The sequence below is a fragment of the Leopardus geoffroyi genome, chromosome X (genome assembly GCF_018350155.1).
Source record: "Leopardus geoffroyi isolate Oge1 chromosome X, O.geoffroyi_Oge1_pat1.0, whole genome shotgun sequence".
NCBI classification, from domain to species: domain Eukaryota; kingdom Metazoa; phylum Chordata; class Mammalia; order Carnivora; family Felidae; genus Leopardus; species Leopardus geoffroyi.
In genome coordinates this window covers 109,475,597-109,499,357 of record NC_059343.1, presented here as the reverse complement: position 1 = coordinate 109,499,357, position 23,761 = coordinate 109,475,597, and the positions used below count along the sequence as shown (strand labels likewise).

The 23,761-nt window shown below is 39.8% G+C and overlaps 2 protein-coding genes across 2 annotated transcripts in view; both read right to left on the bottom strand.

Moving 5' to 3' along the window:
- Positions 1-132: 132 nt before the first annotated feature.
- Positions 133-10,857, bottom strand: LOC123594454 (olfactory receptor 13H1-like; the record flags this gene model as incomplete). Its single annotated transcript, XM_045471194.1, has 3 exons — positions 10,658-10,857; positions 10,408-10,546; positions 133-789 (listed from the first exon to the last, which is right to left on the bottom strand). Coding segments are annotated over exons 1-3 (996 nt in total), but the record flags the coding sequence as incomplete, so codon positions are not given.
- Positions 10,858-14,978: 4,121 nt separating this feature from the next.
- Positions 14,979-23,761, bottom strand: part of LOC123594453 (olfactory receptor 13H1-like) — a 38,271-nt gene continuing 29,488 nt past the window's right edge. Inside the window, exons 3-5 of the mRNA XM_045471193.1 lie at positions 20,487-20,654; positions 19,488-19,581; positions 14,979-15,123 (exon numbers count right to left, since the gene is read on the bottom strand). Coding sequence (XP_045327149.1) covers positions 14,979-15,123; positions 19,488-19,581; positions 20,487-20,654 — 407 coding nt within the window. The remainder of the gene's footprint in view (positions 15,124-19,487; positions 19,582-20,486; positions 20,655-23,761) is intronic.

The following is a 23,761-nucleotide window of genomic DNA, read 5'->3' as shown; positions in this document are numbered from 1 at the left end:
AGCCTGGAGCCTGTTTCAGATTCTGTGTCTCCCTCTCTCCGACCCTCCCCCGTTCATGCTCTGTCTCTCTCTGTCTCAAAAATAAATAAACGTTAAAAAAAATTTAAAAAAATATTGAGAAGAATTTGTCCTCTTCCTGAGATTTCTTTGAGGTTTCAGGTACATGTAGATGGCTATACCATTAAATATGTTGACCACAGTTAGATAAGGTCCACAGGTGAAGAAAAATTTGAGGCTGGCCTCTACAGAATGGATCCTCAGCACGATAACCACAATGTGGAAGTAGGAAATAAGGATGATAGTGAAAGGCAAGGTCAATATGAACACACTGATAACCAGACCCAGAATCAGACTGACAGGAATGTCTGAGCAGATGAGCTTCAGCGGGGCCTGGATCTCACAGGTAAAATGGCTGATGGCATTCTGTCCATAATAACAAGCAGGAATTGCAATGAATGGTAAGACTGCTACTAAGAATGCACTTGCCCAGGTTCCCAAGGCCAACTGTACGCAAACTTCATTATTCATAATGGTGGTGTAATGCAGGGGATTGGAGATTGCAACAAACCTGTCATAAACCATGACAGCATGGAAGAGACATTCTGTCATCCCTGGAAAGAGGGATGTGGTCATCTGGGCATAACAGCTGGTATAGAAAATAATGGGGAAGTCCCTGAAGCATTGGGCCAAGACATATGGTTCCCAGCTGGTGGAGTAACAGATATCAAGGAAGGATAAATTACTGAGGAAAAAAATACATGGGGATATGAAGTTGAGAATCCCATCACACTACAACAATAAAGTTATTCCCAAACATTGTGACCAGGTAGAAAAACAGCAGTCCCAACAAGGGAGCCTGGGTTTGAGGTTATTGGAAAAATTTAACGAGGATGAATTCAGTCACCTCAGAGGCATTGTCTGTCTTTAGACTGCCCATTTAGGCATCTCAGTAGCCTGTTAGAGTTCATGCTCTAGACTTCAGATTAATTGTTATGTGTCATTTGTTTTACTGAGTTAGACTCAGCTGCTCAAGTATCCAATGATGAAAATACAGGTTCTCTTCGTTATCCTATCTTATGGAACCTTGTGAGGTTAAGTTGTTTGGACTGTGTTAGATCCCCATTAGAGGTACTTACACTTGATCAAGTAAGACCGTCATTAACATTGAGTTAAACAGAATTATTTCTCTCATAATGGGTCATAGCTAGATGACTGACTTTATTCTTGACCAAAAAAAAGAGGCAAGTATCTACATCTCCCCACCAAAAATGCACATTTATAGACAGCTTTATTTAAGTTGGCTCACTGATTAACAAATAATTTTTAACTTTAAGCTCAATGATATAATTGTGAATGCTTGAAATGCTTATTTGCTTTTCAACTCTTTTTTTTTTTTTGCTTCTTACATGTCATATTAAAACCACACATGGATGGTAAATTAGAAAGTGTATATGTAGCTAAAGCAATCACTCAAGTCAATGGAAAAACAACACCAGCCAAAATGACATGAAATAAATGAAGCAACTTGTGGATTTACTAAAACATCACTCTTTGTTCAATTGTTCTGACATATATCTTCAATGACAGAAGCTTACTATGTTCAGATACTACCATCTCCGTATAATACAAACAAGAGCTTAAAGGGTGATGGGAAGATTGTATTAGATAAAAGGATTTTACGAAGACAATCGTTACTGGAAATTTTGAAGAGAGATAAGTCAAATTTTGGAATGCATGTTTCCAGAAGTGTGAAAGAAAGAAAGAACGAACGAACAAGAAAGAAAGAAAGGAACTAGAGAGGGAGGGAGGGAGGAAGGAAGGAAAAGACAGAATCTTGTCAGTTTTGTGAGATTTCAGTAGGGAGTGAAACAGATGACCCATTGAAATCTATTTTGGCTGTAGGATTTTCTTATTTAGACACAGAATCAAATCTCTCCATACTGTATTGTTGTATTAGTGCTGCATATAATTGGGTAATTCTTCATACCCAAAAAGCAGAATGTCAAAATACGGAAAGAAAGTGAGGGAGTCAGTGGAATCTAAGCCTAAATTGTGGTTCAGCCACTAATAAGCTGCACAATCTTGAGAAAGTCAGTTTCCTTATGTATTCAGTGGGAGTATCACCTGGTTTCTTGCAGGATTGTTCTAAGAATTAGATAAGATTATGTCTATAGAGAACCTAGCACAGTGCCAGGCACAATTATTAGCTACATAAGATACGTTAGCTCCGTTCTCACTTTCACATCCCATGTAGACCTTTCCTTCTGCTTGAATTTCATCCTTGTAAACATGTGCCAAAATGTCATTTCATCCCACCTTTACTTGCGATATTATCACATTATTAGAAACAATACCATCTGAAGTTTTAGGTTTGAGTAACAACTAAAGAAAGTTTGACTGTGTAAGTCATTAAAATTTGTTCCTGATGGTAGGCGGGAAAAGACACATAAAAAGATGAAAATTACTCACTGACTTAGGGCTGGAGGACAGCAACAGAGAAGTGCACCTCATTCATAACAGAAGCATTTTGCAGTTGGCAACACCCCCACAAATGACTAATCTCCAAGAAGAAATTTGATTCCTTCAACTGCGAGGAAAAGAAGTTTAATACAAGCAGCTGTGGTAATAAATCTTCCTATCAGTTGTGGTTATAAGGCTGGAAAATCTTGAGTTAACTGTGCTGGTGAATCATGCACATTTATTTCTACTTGTTAAATGTATTTTTCTTTTATTTACACAGATAAGGCTTGTAATGAGGCTACCATGAAAGGTTGGTGTCCAAAAAACAATAAAGAAATTCATTGTCTAGCATACATAATAATAATATAGTTCATGCCAGTTCATGACATGCAATTTTTCTTTGCCTGCACAAATATGAAAATGAAATTTCTTCTTGAAGTGTCCCAAATTCTGTTACTTTGTTCCAAGCCACAGAAAAATAAGTTGAGGAGATGTCCTTTCTGAATATGTCTAGATATTTTTTTTAAATATTGGTGTTTGCCAAAAATGTATAGTGTACTTACAGACCAAAAATATTTAAGTAGCGTTAAAAGAAGGCACAATTCAAATGCAAGAAGGAACCTTGGAAATTTGGATAATCTTGTGGTGGTTTTAAATTCATGACCTCAGTCTTGAAGAATAGTTTCCACTTTTGGGATTCAGGAGGTATCCTTGTCTAATACAAATAGAGAGAGAAGACAAAGGAGGAAGAAGTTTCTGCTATATTTAGCTCATTAAAATAATGGTCACTTTCCTCCTAATCTGGTTTATGAGAATTTCAGTGACCATTCCATATAGCAGTGATTTTGGTCACTAAATATAGTGGTGTTGGGGAACCACAGCCAGTCTTCCTCAAAGAGAAACTTCATTCTCTCTGAGCAGTTCATCATTAATTTATTTTCTTTTCTGCTAGCAAGTTAAATGTTCAGGTAGTGCTATGAAGAATTTATATTGAGGAATTTTGGAGAACAAGATGTACAACGTAGGATGATTGCATAACTTTTGTGTTTGCCGGGTTCTGCAAATGATACTCTATGTTGGTCAATCCAGTTCTCTTTCAAGTATGATTGTGGGATAACAGAGGTTAGGTAAAGTTTTATTTTTATTTAGTTTTTTTTTTTTAACTCGAAGAATTTAGACCCCATATCATGGAAGTAAGGCTGAGTGTACATTTTGGAGTTTGTAAGCCCCTGGATTTAGTGACCATATCTGAGTTGCCTCTGTTTTCTCTGGCATTTCCTTGCACAGAGGAAAGTCTTGAAAAATGCTGAAATAAAAGCTTTTGATGTCACTTTGACTAAATGGATTCTTCCATTCAGGTATTTTTATATTGCATTTAATGATACTGTTTGGGGCCATCTGGCCCTGAATATCTTTTTTCCCCTGAATTTGTACTTGTCAGTTTCCTGGTACAAAAAAAAATATTGTGTTGACTGACAGAACTGTAGAAAGACGATAGGAGAGGGGACTTTCAGCCAGATATTCACTTCTTACTGGGCATTTGTGGGTCACTCCTTCCATAGAGGGTTGATGGTAAGGTTCTGCCTATGTGAGATACTCATTCCTCAAGATTCTATTCTAGGGACTTTCTCACCCCCAAATATTAAAAAAACATATTAAACCTGGATAGAAATCCACAAAATATGAAGGAAAATAAGATGGAGAACATTTGCAGGAGCATACAAATTGGGAGAAATTGCTGTGCCATCCATAAAATATTTCACAGAGGACATGGTTGATGCTTCCCTAATGAAGATTACAGAACTGGCATTAGAGGCAAGCTACAGTAAAATGGAAGGCTTCAGCTGTCCAGGCATCTGACAGAAGTCTTATTCCTCTGAAAGCAGAGCCTCTGATAGATTTGGGATTTGCCTTAGTGACAATTTCATTTCTCAGAAGGTTAAAGAAGCATTGAGGGGAAATGATGCTATGGACTTAATTATGATGGAATGGTCCAGAATCTTGGGAGAAAATAACCATATACTTTAGGAGTCCATAATAGAAAGAAATTCCATGGCCAATGTTTCTAAAAGGGAAGTTGGCTGTGGGGACATAGATACCTTTTCTCTGAATCTTTTAATTTCAAATTTCTTAAAGTCTCTGATGGTAGTTTGACCAGAGACAGATAATCACAAGAGATTTAAGATGAAAACAGACTTTTTTCATGTTAAGTACACAGCACAGAGCATGCAAGTGGCACAGACGCAGCTCTTCTGGGTGTAGACAATACTTATCTAGCAATCTCATAAGGCCTAATTGACAGCAACTTTCTTGCCTTATAACCGGAGTCTACTAGACCCAGTCCCTATAGCATACTGATCTGTGTGGCCTACTCTGAAAGTTTACTAGGTAACTGAATTTTACTTATCTTGTGGATATTTTTTCCTCAGAGCTTTTTGGTGTGTACATGGGAGGATTCAATCGAGGCTTCATGGTCATACAGAATAATTTATTCATTTATCCATTCAACACATATTTATTGATTTCTTACTATGTGTCAGTTCTGTTCTATTTGCTGAGGATGTAGCAATGAACAAAAGAGACAAGACTTCCCTTCTTATTTAACTTCTATTCTGTGGGGTTGAGACAAAAAACAACAAGTAACAAATAAAGTAATTCAGACAGTAATAACTGTTAAGATGAAAGTAAAACAGGATGATATGAAAGAGCAGTGGAACAAGATTGTTATTATGGATATTTGCTTTTGAGGAAAGTGATGTTTGAGTGGGGACCAAAATGACACAAAGTAACTATGTGAAAATTTAGGGGAAGAGAGAATATGGGAGAGGGAACAGTAAGTGCTAATAAGACTAAGGCAAAAACAAGTATAACTATTTGCTGGATAGGAGGTAAGTGTAGCGAAGTTCATTGTAGGGTGACCAATCATCCTGGTTTGTCCTGGACTTTCTCAATGTTACCACTGAAAGTCTAATTCATGTCCCATGAAATTCTTCAATTCCTGTGTAAGATTTAGGATTACCGCAGAAACTCATTAGTGATAACAACCTCACAGAATGTATTCTCCAAGTTAACCATGGTCCTTCTATCTCAATTCAGATGATAAAGTTTGTTCTAAGACCTTTCAAATACAAACCCAGATCTACTCCTGATTTGTTTTTTCCAGTGTCCTCTTGAAGAGTCGTCCTTTGAACCATAAACCCTTCTGAAATCATGGATTGACCAGTGTCCATCATGGAGAAACTACAAACTGTGGCAGCATTCTTATACTAAGTGATCCTAGGATGGCCAGTTATTTTTTTTAGTAGTATGTTTAGCAAGGAAGTAAGGCCCCTAAACCTTGATTTTTCCACAGAAACTACTCTCAAAACAATTATATCACTTCTTGTGACTGCACAACTGGTTTTCTTTTAACCTCAAGGCTCAGCTTTACCATTTGCTAACCAGTTCTTCATCTTGTTCAGTTTGGCCCAGAGTTCCCTTCCACTGAGGTCCTTTTGAATGCTAATTCTGGTATCCAAAACTTCACCTAAGTACTTCTTACTTTTTTGTATCACCCAAAAATTGGCACATTTGCCCTCTGGGTTTTTACCAAAGTCATTTGATAAAAGTGTTGAACACAGCAGGGTCCTTGGCATGTCACTGGAGACATCCTTGCAACATAGCATTAATCCCTTAATCAATATGTTAGGAGAAATTTGGGTAGAAATTAAATCTTAAAATTTCAACCCTACTACGTTACCCATGATTTGGGATATCACATGTAATAATGAGGCCGAAATATTGCTTGAAGATAAAGTTTCTCTCACTTGCTCTTGCAGATTACTGGCAATAAAAATGATAATACTGGAAATGTGGCTAGAATAGGTGAACAACACTAGGCACACCTAGAAGGGAGAGAAAGAGCCCTCGATGCTGGTTCACAGAGCTTACCCTTTGGGAAAGACCAGAAGAGGAGGGGGCTTGAGGAGAAATGAAGAGTTAAATGTCTTAGCTTGTTACTAAAGGTTTTTGTACTAATGCTACAGCCATAGAAAATATATAAACAAATGGGTGTTATTGTCTTCCAATAAAACTACAATTAAAAAAAACATGTAGTGGGCCAAGTTTGATGGCTGGGCTGTAATTTGCCAGCTTCAATTTTAGATGATTCAGAATCACCTTTATAGAAATATCCTCATCCATGTATATTTTAATCCGAGCGCACAGTTTTCCCCCACCACCCTTGTCTCCTCTGTTAAGTTCTTCCATTTCTGAGCTTCAGAAATAGGTTGGGGTCTCCTTAACTGCTCTTTTGTCCTGATTTCCTTTCAGGTTTACTTCTTCCAACCTTTCTCTTTTATGATCTGAAACAGGGACTGGTTACCTTTTTTTTTTTTGTAATCAGTCATGTAAAGGATATTTTAGATTTTGTAGGCCGTAGGTCTCTGTTGCAACTGGACTGCTTTTGACCCACATGCTATAGTTTGCCAATTGCTGATGTAGATGGGATGCTAATTATTCTTGAAATCATGTCCTCTAGCCTGCACACCACCTTGCATTTGCTTTTTGCATTATACTAATTGGGAACTACCCAGCCCAACGTTATTCCATTGTTATTCCTGTACCCAGTACAGGTCACTGCAAACAGTGGTTCCTTATGCATACACAGGTCTTGTGTCCTGCTTCTAACAGCACTCCTCCGTGATACCCTATGTCCTTTGAATCCCTCCAAGAACTGAGGCCTAGAAACAGCCTGTTGATCTGACACTCCCCAATCTCAGAGTTCTCTAGAAGGCTGCTTTTAAGCCTGCTGGTTTTCATATGCCCTGCCCCTGGAGTGAAATTTCTGCCAATTTAATTATGAGGTGATGGCAATTAGCAGGAATTAGCACCCATCATGTAGAAGTTCAGGTCCTTTCAGTGAATCCAACTCATACCCGGACACAATGACAACCATTTGCCAAAACAGTCTAATCTCCTCTTGCAGCAGAGGTGATGAGACTCGCTGGGTGACCAAAGGCACTGCCGGCAACAGGCACTGGTAAGAGCGATAACTGAGAGGAGAAACTCAGGAGTAGGACGAGGGATCCCTGCAAGATGATCAGTCCAAATGACTGCTTTGTCTAAAAGGAGGAAACCAAGTAGGCATATTCATTGTTCATGTCCCGCTTGAATTTAGATTGACAGCTGCATTTTTTAAAATGCACAGAATTCTTATTTCACCCAAAGTTTAGATTAATTAAAACATGAGGGGCGCCTGGGTGGCGCAGTCGGTTAAGCGTCCGACTTCAGCCAGGTCACGATCTTGCTGTCCGTGAGTTCGAGCCCCGCGTCAGGCTCTGGGCTGATGGCTCAGAGCCTGGAGCCTGTTTCCGATTCTGTGTCTCCCTCTCTCTCTGCCCCTCCCCCGTTCATGCTCTGTCTCTCTTTGTCCCAAAAATAAATAAACGTTGGGAAAAAAAAATTAAAAAAAAAAAAGATTAATTAAAACATGAAATTCTACAGGAATAGACAGAAAAAGACAAATACTTTATGATCTCACTTATATGTGGAACCTAAAAAAAATTAAACTCATAGAACCAGAAAGTAGAACCATGGTTACTAGGAGGTGGTGGGTGGGGGAAATGGGGATATGTTGGTCAAAGGGTACAAATTTCCACTCATAAGATGAATATGTTCTGGGGACCTAATATACAGTGTGGTGATTATGGTTAATAATACTATGTATATATTTGAAAGTTGATAATAGAGTAAGATCTTAAATGTTCCCACTGCAAAAAAGAAATGGTAATTAGGTGACACGAGGGAGATGTTAGCTAATGCTATAGTGGTAATCATTTTGCAGTATATAAGTGTATAAAATCATCAAATTGCAGACCATAAATTTAGACCATGTGGTAGGTCAGTTATATCTCAATAGAGCTTGGAAGTTATAAATAAATCCACATCTTCCTCAAATCTTAATTCACAGAACAACTTAGTCTAAAAGTGCTGAGGCCAAATTTCTTGTCCTGGTTTTGCTAGAACATGCTGAACTTTAGGTTCCTCTTCTATAAAGCAAATGGATCTCATTATGGACAATTATGGTTCCTAATCAACATTTTCTCCAATCAGTAGAGAAAACATGGAAGCCATAGAAAACCATAGGTAACTGAACAAAACCACAGAGAATTCCACTGTTTAGTTGTGACCATTAACAGAATTTGGGCTCTTTCCCTGTTCCTATGCTATTTTCATAGTCATGATGTCAGCTATACAAAGTGTGAACTGCTTTCCCACCCAAGCATTTTCCCATGGCACTAAACAATTGTTCAGGACTCTTCTAGCTCTATGATTTCAGGTATGTTTAGTTTCTTATGGTCAATATAAAGTCCATAAAAAATCATGGTGAATATTTGATTTTTTTCCAATAAGCAAGTTAACATAAAGCTTTTCATGGAAACTAAATGGAATAACTGTAATAATAAATTATTGGTAAACTTATAAGGAATTATTAAAATCCTTTATTTATACTTGTTGGCCCTCGATTCGACTGTAGCCTAATGAGCAGTCCAGCATGGTAATTTAAAGAACAGATTATAAAATTCCTTTCTCCTCCAGGAGAAGCAAGTGATCCATAAGACTAGAAGTTAGCTGTTATGAAAATTACTGGAGATGAATATAATGTTTAGAAAACATTAACTCTGAGTTAAGAAGTTTAGAGTCTAATTTTAGCACCTGTCAAAATAATGAAACAATATTGCTATGTAAGATAGCACGATGGCTGACTTTGGGAATGAATTATGGCAGGCTTTATGTGACAATAAAACAGTATTGAGAAATCAATAAAGCAACATTGGAAATTTGGAGTTTGGCCAAATATTGAACAACATCTCCTACATACGAGGCATTGGCTCTAGGCACGTAGCATCTAAGGACAATGAAAGTACTGTTATTGCTTGTAGAAACTCACAGTTGAGTGATGAGATGAGGGGTAATATTTTGACATAGCTGTCTTTAAGGTGAGGTGCAGAGTAGTAAGTGTCCTGGCAGACAGGTACTTGAAGGGTTATAGGAGTTTCTTTCTTCTGTTGACATGAAAGAATCCTTGGGCTGAACAGTATCACATATGAACACATATGCTTTCCTTTCATTTAGCAGCCCTGAAGTTAATTCCAAATGTAACTCAAAAGCAGCAGCAACTTTACCAAATGGGGAGAGGAACACTCCCAAAGTCCAATTATTAGAAAAGGTCAGGGACAGAGGTGGAATCACACCTGCCAGGGGACACAGTATCAAAGGTTTCAAAGTTGCAAAGGGAAACCATTTCAAAGCCTCCAGGATTAGGTCCCAGAGAGGCAATTAGAAGGCCGTTCACATGAAAGAGTTCAGAAGTATTTACAGGAACATGCCCAAGAGAAGGAGTTTATTTCCAGCCTACTAACACTAAAGTTGCTTTCCTCCTTAATTAAGTCTCTAGAACTTTGGAAACAAAATATTTCATTACCTTCCTGGCATGGCCTTAAATGGCATGGGAATCCAACATTTTCATCTCAGTGCTACCAAGTGCCGGGATAATAGGCCAAGCAAATCTGCAGCAGTCACCTGGGTGATTCTAAATATCTGGATGGTTGACAAAAAGTTTAATCTGATGTCCACATCATTACCTCAAGGTAACATAGTCTGACTCCTCAGGTAGAACTCTGGTTCCCTTTTCTTATGCCCACACTTATCCTTCGGTGTTTTACCTATCTGTTTGCTTCTGTATCTCCCCCACGGGGCCTAATTTTAGGAAGAAAGACACTGTGTCCTTGCTCCCAGTTGTTTCCACAGTGCCTAGCGCAGTGTTTGGAGCATTACTGCACACTCAGTAAATATTAGTCAGATGAAAACACTAGGGCAGCACTAAGTGGATACGGTAACGCTAAGGTAAGGCAGTGGAGAGAGAGCTCTGCCAAGGGTCAGCCGATTCCTTGGAGATTTGCCTACGTGGGTGGCACCATAGCTAGAGCTGCCCCCCTGTGTAAGGACTCTTTCTGTATTTCGGTTGACGATGACCAGGAACGATGGGGCTGGGGAAGCCAGCTGGATTGATATGCTGATACCATTTTCAGACCCGAACGAGGACCTTGGGGGCCCATGTGGTGCCACTCGCACATTTTAAACATGGAGAAAGTGGGGCACAGAAGGCAACAGCTGCTGTCCCTGAGGCACTAGCTAGCAGAGGACCCTTTCACACCCGTGCCTCCAGACATGGTCAGTGCTCTTCCCTCTGCAATCAGCCGCCTCTCCTAAGGCCTGAAGGTCAACAGCCAGCGTTTCAAGGGCAGCTCCACAAAGGACATGACCACGTGGGCTCTGGGAGATATCTTCCCCTTTCCCCACCTCAGTTTCCCCACTGGGAAAATCAGCCTTGTAACGTGTGACTCCCGGGGCCATGGTGAGCTAGCCTTAGAGGAAACAGTGCTTGGAGTGTTCCTAGCGGAGTGCCTGTTACATAGCTGATTCCCAGCTCCTGACTCCCTTCTCCTCTACCCGGGCACATGAGGCCTTTCAGGACATGCAGAGATGAAGAGTGTCTTTCGTGGTTGGGAAGGGTCAGCTGTGTAGAGGGTCTCGGCTGCTCAGACCCGTCTCATCCTTCGGGAGACAAATTTGGAGCTCAATCCTGCATCAGTGTGCTCTTACTCTGAAGAGACTCTCCTCCCTGCTCACTCCTGACAACCCCCGAGGAAACAGAGCTTCTAAACACAGACTTTCCAATTTTCCTAGTAAAATGAATGAAAGAACCTTTTGGGGAATAAAGTGATTTCTTTTTAGCTCCACTTGTTTACTTTTCCATAAGCTCCCAAGATGGCTTACATGTTAGCTGTTAATCACACCATCTGTTCAAACAGTACTTCAGTAAATGATTCAATTCATACTTTTCTTCTAAAAGAATCTTTTTAAAGACAGTGTTTATATCTCTGTTATCCTTCATTTGGCAACATAGTATGAGCTATTTTAACTTTGCTATCATTGTAAGTACACATTGAATTCCCTATTTCTTAACTGTGCAGAAAACAAGACAACTCGTCTGCATTGGTTCCATTTGCCTCTCAGCTTGGCGGGGAAAGGGTGCTATTTATTAGAGATTCTGTATTTTAAATTTTTTAAAATTTATTTATTTTGAGAGAGAATGAGCAAGCATGAGTGGGGGAGGGGCAGAGAGAGAGAGAGAGAGAGAGAGAGAGAGAGAGAGAGAGATCCCCACGCAGGATCCATGCTGTCAGTGCAGAGCCTGACGAGGGGCTTGATCTCACGAACCCATGAGATCATGACCTGAGCTGAAACCAAGAGTCAGACGCTTAACCAACTGAGCCACCCAGACACCCCAGAGGTTCTATATTTTTTAAAAAGAAAAAGACAAGAATTTCCAGTCAGCATTTTCTCTGATATCTTGAATTTAGTGACAATGACTAGGTTCTAGCTACATGAGACTATTCAGGCCAATTCCAAATGAACAGAGAGTCCTTAGCAGTTGGACTCTCAGCTATGCTGAGGAGCCAAGCCGCTCAAATGCATCTCATCTTTCAGGAGGCCAAGTTGCCACTGGGTTAGAGAGGTACCTGGGAAGAAGGGTTTGGATCTCCTCAGCAAGTCCAGGCCTGGAACTTGGGTGATACCAGGCCTGGGCAGGAAGTAAAAGGGGCTGGTGGGGACTTGGGGGAAAAGAGAGGCCCTGAAGTCAGTAGGGTGAGAAGTACAGGGGACTAGAGGTGGACTTGTTTTTGTTGCAAAATGTTCTATGGCCCTCTGGAGGCCCTATATCTATGTGAGTGTCTGGGGAAGTTCACACAGCAGCATGGGTTTGTCCTCGTGCTGGTTTCTCCTGCTTTCTAAGACATGGAAGGAGTGCTACATTGCACAATCATGTACACAGTATAAGAGATGCACAAAGTCAGCACATATAAAGTTGTGTGTCGGGACCCTAATGAACAAGGGATTTTCTCTTCATGCTGAGAGACAAAAAGTAGTTGAAGAAAGCTTAAATTAGAGGAGATAATCTTGCTGGGTTTCTAGGATTGGATAGTTCACTAGTTTTAAATTCACCCATTTTGCAGAGTCCACATCAATCCTATATAGAGATTGGAAATGAATGAAGGGTTTGTGGGAATGGTAATACATTTGTACGGTGGGATCAGCAACAGTCAGTTCACGCATGCAGGCTGGGTTCAGATCTTTGAAGGTCTTAAATGTCACAATGAAGAGTTTAGCTTCTTGCCTCCAAAAAACTGGACATCATTGAGGACTTTTTTTTCAAGTTTATTTATTTTAAGCGAAAGAGAGAGAGAGAGCAAGAGAGAGACAGAGAAGGGAGGAGCAGAGAGAGAGGAAGAGAGCAAGAATTCCAAGCAGGCTCTGCACTGTCAACATGGAGCCCACACAGGGCTCGAACTCAAACTGTGAGATCATGACTTGAACTGAAATCAAGAGTTGAATGCTCAACCTACTGAGCCACCAGGAATTTTAAACAAGAGTGATATACTCTGACACATCTCAGAAAGATAGGTGACACCATAGTGTGGATCCTGTATTGGAGTGGGTTGCTCAGGAGACCATGGCTCAAATTTTTGCAATAGTCAAAGCAAGAAATGATGGGACCTGGAACACCTGGGTGGCACAAACATCCAACTCTTAATTTTGGCTCAGGTCATGATCTCACAGTTGTGAGTTTGAGCCCCACATCGGGCTGTCAGCGCTGTCATTGTGGAGCTTGCTTGGGATTCTCTCTCTCTTCTTCTCTCTCTGCCCCTCCCCCTGCTTACACTTTATCTCTCTCTCTCTCTCAAAATAAATAAACTTAAAAAAAAAGAAATGATTAGAATTGGAAAAGGGAGAGACAGTAAGGTGAGTGACTAGGGATGGAATTGAGATTTATCACAGGAATATAATAGGCAAATCTTCAAGGATAATTACAGGTAGTAGTGAGGGCGGAAGAGGAATAGAAGATGACTCTCAGGTGGATGGTGGTACCATTCAATGAGACCCAGAAAACACGGGGAAAAGGAGATTTAAGGGGAGAGATGAAGCTCTCTGTTTTTGAATGGTATTATATGGGTTTTCCATAAAACTTGAGGTAAATATGGGTCCATTTTCCATGAATGCATGTGACTGGAGCTCAGAAGAGATGTCTGAGCAGTAAATAGAACTTTGGTAGTTATTACTCTAATAGTAACATGACAGTGTTCATGAGTTGGAACTTGCTCCAACTAACATCTTCTCAGGTTGTTTTGGAAAAGCCATGTTTAACCCATGCCATAGTATGTCCTCTCCTCATGGTTTGGGGTGGAGAATTAAATTAATTATAAAGCAATAATCACCAAATATACAGTGAGTAATAATAAATCAGTATGTAGGCAGTAAAGGAATTAACACTATGGATAGGGTTGAAAAATCTGTAAATATCTATACTCCCTACCTATATAGGGAGGTATCTGTAGTCAGACATGCTGAGTATTAAAACATTGTGGAATTTAAGAAACAAACAAGTGAGCAAAGGGGGAAAAAAGAGAGAGGCAAAGAAAGCAAAAGAGTCTTAACTATGGAGAACACACTGATGGTTACCAGAGGGGTGGAAGCTGGGTAGATGGGTGAGGTAGGTGATGGGGATTAAGGAGTGCACTTGTCATGATGAGCACTGGGTGAGGTATGGAAGTGTTGAATAACTATATTGTACTCCTGAAACTAATATAACACTATGTTAACTAACTGGAATTTAAATAAAAACTTAAACAAATTAAAAAATCCAATAATAAAAAAGAAACATTATGGAGAAAGGCATAGTTATCTTCAAAGGGAGGTGGCACACTGGCAGGGACAATGTGTCAGTCAGAATCAGTTTCAGCTTCAAGGGCCAGAAAATGTTTAGTGGTTGAAACAAGATGGATGGCTTTTTGTATGTCACATAGCAGATCACTGAAGGTGGAAGCCCAGAATAACTATGGTGGTTCTGCAATATTCATGGATTCATAGCCCTTCCAGCTAACTATTCTGCCCACATTCTCATAGACCAAAAAGGTTGGTAGAGCTCTAGATATCACATTTATATTCTACACATCGGGATGGAGGATGGGGAGGGGTGTGCCTGGGTGGCTCAGTTGGTTAAGTGTCCAATTCTTGGTTTCGGCTCAGGTCATGATCTCACAGGTCATGATCTCACAGTTCAAGAGCTCAAGATTGGCATCAGGCTCTGCACTGACAACATGAGCCTGCTTGGGATTCTGTCTCTCTCCCTCTTTCCTCCCCTCCCCTTCTCCCTATCTCTCTCTTTCAAAAACAAACAAACAAACAAACAAACATTAAAAAAAAAGTAATTCCATAAAGAAAGAATGGAGAACGGGGAAAAGATGGTGCTGATTTGCTTCTATTTAGGACTTTCTAGAAATTGTCCACAACATTTTTACTTCTACTTCCTTGATAAGAATTTAGTCACTCAGACACACTTGGCTTCAAGAAAATCTGAGAGCTATTGTGTTTTAGCTAGATATGTTGCTATTTGAATACAATTCAGTAGTCTGTCACCAAAGAAGATTAGGAGAATGGATAATGGCATAGATAACAAGCAATCTCTGCCACAGGACATAATCTAATTTGGCCCCATTTGGTGTGAAGAAATACTGAAAGGAAAGGATCGCCTCGAAGTTCCATGGGAAGACTTCCAGTCTGAGAAATAGAACGTAATGTTTAAGAAGGGTTGTCCAGGCAAACACTTGACATCAGGGAGATCCAACATGAGTTACCAGGGATGGTCTCACAGGCACTTAGAGAAGAGTAAAGAAAAAATGTGGGAATAAGTAATGTTTAGAAGTAAACCGACCAAGTTGTGTATACCAGAAAGGTCAATCAGTAGGTAGAAGGGCCCCAGTCACAGTATAGTATACCATTGCAGATTAGGATGCTAATGCACAGGTGGTGGTAATGGTAGAGGACACTGACTGGCAAAAGCACAGCAAGCTCTGAGTCCTATAAAGAGTGAGGTACTAAGCAGATGTCTAAGGCAGAAGATCAGGTCCAGGACTGAGACACAAGTTAAGAGCAGAATAACAAAAAGACAGACTGGTTGTTGAGTCCCTAGCTCAGGCTCTGGGCTGACAGCATGGAACCTGGTGGGTTTTTCTTTCTCTCTCTCTCTCTCTCTCTCTCTCTCTTTCTCTTTCTCTTTCTTTCTCTCTGCCTTCCCCACTTGAGCTCGATCTCTCTTTCTCTCAAAATAAAATAAATAAACTGAAAAAAATAAATAGTATTTGAAGGTAAAAAAAAAGGAGAAAGCAAACTCAAAACAAAGAACTCTTGTCCAAAATTCAAAATGTAATTACGTGGAATACACAATAAAAAGGCTCTCTCCTACGCCTCTCCCTTTATCACCCAGTTTCCTTCTCTGGAGACAGCCACTGTTACCTGTTCTTTGGATGTTCTCCCAGAGATATTCCATGTATAAGTAAACAAATACATATGTGTGTTTAGTATTCTATACACACTGTTTGTATGAAAAAGGATATCTTGAAAAGCATTGCATGTCAGTACATAAAGAGTTTTCTAATTGTTGTTATGTCTGCATAGTAGTCTATTGCATGGATTTACCAAATTTAACAGGCACTTATTAATGGACATTTTTATTTCCAACCATTTGCTACTCTAAACAGTGCTTCACTGAATTGGCTTAGTACACTCTGTGAAATTGAATGAAACTAACTACAAAGAACTCATTACTTTACTTTCTTTTCTTTTCATTTCAACATAGACTGCTAAAAACTTTACCAGCACCAGCACCTTTTCATGTACTTGGGAAACACTTTTATGCAGTTCTCCACACCCTTGAAGTCATCCAGGCTTGTGAAATGGGCCATTCGGTTTTGGCTGTCAGTCGCCTCCTTTATGAAAAAGTGGAATCCATCCAAAAAGGTGGTCTATCTCACCAAGCAGGGCCTGAGTTTCTGTTTCCAACCACTTTTTCTCATACTGTGTTCCCTGTGTTGAAATATTTTTCCTATTTGGTTTTTTCCTATTGTCTTTTGTAACCAGCCACTCCCATAACACAAAGAGATTTGATATGACTAGACATGAGATAATTAAAGGTGCCAGATGTAGAAAAAAAAAAAAAAAAAGGACAAGACTCAGGCACTTGGGTGGATCTGGCACAGGGAGAAAAGGCCATACTCTGGTGTTGGGATATATTAGGCATCTTTTTTGTACATCCTGGCTTCACTTATACATTATTCTAGCTGTCACTATGGTGGTCAGCTGTGTGGGTTCCAACATACTTCATGCAGGTGCAACCAGACAATACCTCATCTCATACCTTCATTGTATGCCTCTCAACTCCTGAGTTGGGATTTACTAGTAAACACTACTGTGAGACCATCCTTGATGCCTACATATATATGTGCAACTTAGAAGCCTAAGGACTGGGTGGATGGGTGAATCCTTATCCACTGGGAGATGGGACATGGTGGCTAAATTCATCCCCCTGGAGACAGTGCTGGATAGTGTTTAAGGGTCCTGGAATCCTGCAGTTTGAGCTAAAATCCTGGCTCTACCATTTATATGCTGTGTGACCATGGGCAAGTTGTTTAACCATTATGGGCTTCAGTTTCTTCATTAGCTACTGTGGAGAAGAATAGTTCCTATCTGAGATTTTTGGTGTGTGGATTCCACAATGTCACATATATAAGGCACTTAGCACAACGCAGGGCATGAAGTAAGTATTCAGGAACGTTGATTAATGATGATTTTTTTCACCACATCACTGTCTCCCAATTTGCCCTCAGAAATTTGGGAAAAAAAATTAATTCATCCCGCTGTTTCCACCCATGAATGGGACTGAGTTCATACAACTTCTTTAAAAAATTCAACTGGATTAAGCAAAGAGTCCCACCTAGCTGAGGTCCCCTCAATAACATATCCTTGAATTGGCTTCCCCTGCTTTCTTGATTCATTATCCATGTCCCATTTTCTTATTTTCTGAAATTGTACTCCCAATATAACATCTCCACGTAATTACTCTGCGTCAAATCTAGGTAGTGATATGAGACAAGACCTTGTAGGTAAGACATAATTTAGGCAAGGGTGACCAAAACAAACAAGTAGAGGATACACATCACCAGTCAGAATTGGGGGTTAGTGATAATGAAAGCTTACCCAGACATGTTGATGGGACATGGTAATCAGAAATTCATTGTGTGTGCAGGTTCAGTACTAAGTAGTTGAGGCAGACAATCATCACTTAGGAATTTTGACAGCAGAAAGTTGTACTGGTCAGGTAGGATTCTAGTCTCTGGAAGGAGGACGTAACACTGCTGGCAAGAGTAAGGCTTCTCATGAGTCCTAGAGAGCCTAGACTTCTAGACAGCTGACCATGACCCAAAGAACTAATTGGAAGAAGGTAATGGAAGTCAACTGAAACACAGGGTCAAATCATGGAAAAGAAGTTGATTTCCCTGATATTTAATCACAAAAGTATTTAGAGTTACCTAAATATTCCTTGCCTAAGTTCAAGATTGAAATTGGGGTGGGGCTCAATAGGTAGACAGCTAGGTAAAGTAATCCCTGCTATGTGGAAAGAAGTGTTTTACACACCAAAGACTGGGAATGACATAGAAATTGACAAGACCTGGTAGTTGAGATGAAATAAGTAAGTTATTTTCTCCTCTTACAGGAGTAAACCCCATGTCTCTTGGTTTAGCATTTCATGTTATGACCTAAATTCATATTTTTTCAGTTGTTTGATTAGAATACTTGAACATGCCACCAAAATTAATGGCAATCAGTTTGCATTAAAACAATTTACTTTAAGGCACATGATGTACCTACCATGGAAACTACACTGGATTTATAGTTAAGACACCTGAGTATAAGTTGTGCCTTTTGGTGAATCATTTGACTTCTCTGAGTCCCTTTTCTATTCTGAAAATAGGGCTAATATTTGCCCTATCTATCTCATAGGTTTGCTGGAATATGAAATATTATAACATGTGAAAATAATTTATAAATTCATAAATTGTTAAGTGTTATGTAAATGCTAGCTATTATTTTTTAATAATACCTTTGTATTATTAGTAATAGTACCTTTAGTACTGAGGGGAATAGAGTTCCTTATATGGTTTGCCTTAAGTTTTGCAATGATACCAATGCAATAATGTGGGTTTCAGGGTGGACAAATTTCATATATTTATGATGTTAGGTTACTGGGCCACTGCTGTGTCCTTTCCAGCCTGATGCCAAAAATATGGCTCACAAGCCCCTGTCTATGCAGCAAATGTCTCATTATCCTCTGGAGAAGTCCCAGTTTAGATGTTATGTTGTAAACAACATCATTAAGGATTAAGAAAGGCATCACTGAGTCATCGTCACATAAGCTGTAGAGTCCTGACTAATCCAAGGCAGAAATCTGTTCTTTATGGAAAAATTTATTCTTTATTCTCAGTGTTATAGAAATGCATAAGAATTATAAAATATAATGTCTAATTGTTTAAGGACTTCTGTGTGATTTTATGTATGTAAGTTTTTCTCTCCCCTCATCTTCATTAAACTACTGTGCTACCATATCAGTGTCTTCTACATGAGATTGTTCACACTCTGGATACTCAAATGTGTGGTCTACATACTGGTAGCACTGGAATCACCTGGAGGCTCGCTAGAAATCTAGAAATCCAGAATTTCAGATTATAACTCTGACCTATTGAATCAGAATTTGCATTTCATCAAGATACCCCATTTGATTCATAGAGTTTGAAAACCAGGGGTCTACACTAACCTGCCCTCTTAAGTCGGCCCACTTCAGTCTCCTTAGGCTTTGTTCCTGTGCCTCACTCTTCTTTGATCTGGTATCCTTATGTCAATCCCTGACTCTAGCCTTCTTGACTAGTCTTTCCTGGTAGTGCATGTGTTCCCCTCACGTGTCTGAAATTCTACTTTTCCTTATGAATGTTGGTTTACTAAACCAACGTGGTGTCCCTGTTGCTGTCAACATATATATACTGTGTATATTGCAGATCTACCTCTTTAGAACCCAATCTCACACCCCTTACCCATTCAGCACAGCTAGTACTGGGTAAGCCAGACCAACTCCATAGGAAGGAAGGGAATAGGGGAAAGCCAATTTGGCAGCACCATAGATGTTACCTAGAATAGATGGGGTATGCACATCTGAATCTTGCTAAATTTCTTATTCTTCTAGCCTTAGATCTTTAGCAGTCACCTGGTCCTTCTCAGAGTATATGCTCCGGGAAGATATACAGACCTCTCCCTTTACTTCCTTCCCTCTCATTTCTGTTTGTAGGTAGGGAAGTGCTAGGGTAGGCAAAACAAAGCAAGAGCTGATCCATACGTCATTCTAATCTGGCTCTGGAAATTACAAACTTGTTGCAGCCAACGTATCGAGATAAATGGCATGCCAGGGAGAATGTGGAGTGTACCTCCCTGCCATATCTTTTTCTTTCATCAGGTGAACACCATGGCTACCTAGCTGCTTCAGAGCTAGTATGTGAAATGTGTTGCTCTTATTGGGTTAGCATCACATGTGTTTGTGGCTACCCCTTCTCTGGGAAGGGGCAGTTTATAAGCAAGGGCATTCTGTTTCGTTTGTATGTAAAAGAGCAGTTTCTGTCATGTGGTACCACAGAGACTAGATTGTCCACTGTATCCCAAGTTCTAGCACTTGCTTTTCCTTGGTTATGATTATAATCAATGAAAAACAAATTCATGCACTAAAGAACCATCTTCAGGATCCATGTTCTTAAAGATGAAACTGTCATGGAAAAGAGTCTTTTGACAACACCAACTTCCATTTGATTGCATCTGAGATAGGTTCATCTTTTATTCAATTCTGTTTTGTGGACAATTGTGAAAAGCAGAGGATTGGTGACTCATTGAAAAGGATGCTGGACAAGATACCTATGGCCATCAGACCATTATCCTTCCTTTGACCACCTTCATTAGGGCATCTTTCACATCCTTGTTTTTCAGAGTGTAAATAAGTGGGTTCAGCCTGGCTGTTACTGCCCCATACAACACTGAAATGATCTTACCCTCATCCTGGGAAGATTGAGAGTGTGGGCACATGTACGTGAAGATTGCTGTGCCATAGTAAATGATGACCACGGTCAAGTGGAAGCCACAGGTAGGAAAAGCCTTGAGTCTGGCCTCTGCAGAGTGGATCTTCAGGATAGCCACAGCATAACTATACCATCCTGGAGCTGAATAGAACTCAAAGAACCAGTGTGAACCATTGGAAAGAATACTGAAGTAAGGGCATTTTAGTTTTGGTTTGACCATTTACTTGCTGTGTGACCTAAGTGGGCTGCTGTTTCATTATCTATAGACTGATGAAAACATACATGCCTTCCCTACCTCACTTCACAGAATTGTGAAGCCCTAACAAGATAATGGGTTGGGAAATGCTGTGAAAATTACACACATATGCAGATATAAAAGTGATTATTGTTTCTGAAAGAATATAACTAAGATTTCCTCTTGTTTAACCTTATTGTTTCTTTTCAAGGTGTAAGGGAATCTAAGAAGTCAGTAGTGCATTTATGAGCACCTTTCCTTCCACTCTAATGTTAGAAACAATATTCAGCCAGAGAAGAGCTTTATAAACAGTTTCTTTAAGTGCTGGAACAGATTTCCCACCATCTCTGTATTCCTGTCAGTAAGCCCTTAGAAAAGCAACAGAATAGCCCATTCAAGCTAAGGCTTCAGCTTTTGAGAGGAACAGGGAGGAGAGTTTAAAGAAATGCAGTGCTGAGTGATGTTCTCCAGGATCCTTCACTCTCTTAATTGAACCTACTGAGGGTAACTGACTCAACTCCCACATATAGTCAGGGGCCATACATAAGTAAAAAGTAACTTTAAAAACTTTAATGGTTTTGTTTGTGAAGCAAAAAAGATTTTAAAATGTTCAACCTAACTTTTTCTTTGTGAACCTAAAAACACTTAAAAAAAAACAGGAAACCTAACACTTCTTTACATAAGACTGGCTGCACAAAAACTAGTTTAAAATATACACTTTTATACATTGTTTTCAGAACTAAAAATGTGGTGTTCTGAATACATCGATCTGAATACTGATGCCTACATATATCTATACTTACATTTACATATATGTTAAAAAGTGAGGCCAGTTTACTCAACCACTTGAAACTAAGGATATTAAGCATATAAGCATTAAGAAACTTATGTTTAGTTTGTGCTTCAGGGCCATCGGTGACAGAGAACAGGAAGTGAGAGGTAGGAATGAGGAATGGAGGGAAAAGAGAGTGGAAGTATCAAGAAGGAGATACGGAAGAGAATAGTTGTGTTTGTGGCACTTGAGGGTAGAACAGGGACTGGGAGAAAGCGAAAGGGAGGCATATTCCAGCTGAGTAGAAGGACAGGTTTTTTGTCTAGATAACTAAAGTCATTTAGTATGATGGAACAAGCAGTTTTATAAATTAGTGAGCTCACTCCCACATTGATGCAACATTCAATTTCAGCCCGGTCAGCAGTACAGTAGATGGATTTCCTGTATTGGACCACAGGCTGAACTGGGCCCACTGTGCAACTGGAGAGTCTATGATGTCATAATTATGAGAAAGACGACATGGCAGGAAGAAATGGAGTTATAGAGAAGGCAAGGGAGAGAAGAGATGTCTAGGAGAACGAGAGATCTAGGGAGCAAAAGTAGGGTGATATGGAGGAAGAGTATAAGCAAAGAGTGATGGAAAGAGACATAAGGAATCATGTTTATCAAGAGAGGCACAGCACTAGGTAAGCAACTTCCCTTTCTCACCAAGTTTTTATTTTTTTAAATGTTTTAAAGAATTTATTTAAATTCAAATTAGTTAACACACGGTGTAGTATTGGTTTCAGTAGTAAAAACCAGTGATTCATCACTTACATATAACACCAGTGCTCATCTCAACAAGCGCCCTCCTTAATGCCCATCACCCACTTAGCTCACCCCCCCACCCCGACTCCCCTCCAGCAATCCTCAGTTTGTTCTCTGTATTTAAGAGTCTCTCTCACCAAGTTTTTAATTTACGGATAAGCTCATCACTTAGCTCCACTTCCACGCTCCCTGTTAGCTCCTCAGCTCAATGTGACTTTAAAAAAACACTTTATTGAGGCATGATTGACATACAAAAAGCTGTACATATTTGTTATATACAACTTGATGAGTTTGGAGGTAAGTATATACCTGTGAAACTGTCACCACAAACTAAGCCATAAATATATTTACCTCCAAAAATTTCTTCCTGCCCTCTTTAATTATTATTATTTGTGACAAGAAATTTGTGACAACATAACATCTACTCTCTTAGTAATTTTTTTTAAGTATAAAATACCCTATTGTTAACTGTATGCTCTATGTGGTATGGTAGATCTCTAGGACTGATGATCCAGCAATCCCACTTCTATATCCAAAGGAATTTAAATCAGGATCTTGAAGAGATATCTGCACTGCCATGTTCGTTGTGGCATTATTCACAGTAGCCAAAACATGGAAGCAACCTAAATGTCCATTGGTAGACGAATGGATAAAGAAAATGTGGTATATTTGAGGCATTTAGAGTACATGGGCACAAGTCCCAAGTGAAAAATGTTGTGCACCTGGGGCTTTCTGCTGGCAGCTGTGGTTAAACTGCTTCTCTTGCAGAGCAGAACCAGGATGCCTTGAGGATGCAGTCCCAAATACAAGCCGGACTTAAAACAGAGGACATGTAGCTCCAAAAAGCACCAACGAGCTGCCTGAGTTGCCTTCCAACCAACTATGACGAGGGAAGTTTCTTTATATAAGCAGAGCCTTCCCTCTGGGGAGACCAGCCTAACTATTCTCTGTTGGTGTTGTGTCTTCCTTTAACTAAAGCTTTAGCCCCAGTGAGGCCTTACCTGTGCCTTTGATTTTAGGATCCAGCCTCATTTTTCTGGTTGTTGGGCTCAAGAACCTGACTCCGGTCACATATGCATACAATGGAATATTATTCAGCTTTAAAAAAAGGAGGGGTGCCTGGTGGCTCAGTTGGTTAAGTGGTCCAACTCTTGGTTTTAGCTCAGGTCATGATCTTACAGTTGTGAGTTTGAGCCCCATGTCAGCCCCTGTGCTGACAGTGCAGGACCTGCTTGGGATTCTCTCTTTCCCTCTCTCTGCCCCTCCCCTGCTCGTGCTTGCTCTCTCTCTCTCTCTCTCTCTCTCAATAATTAATTAATTAATTAATTAATTAAAGGAAATCCTGCTATTTGTGGCAACATGGATGAACCTGGAAGGTGTTATGCCAAGTGAAATAAGCCAGGCACAGAAAGACAAATACTACATGAAACTATG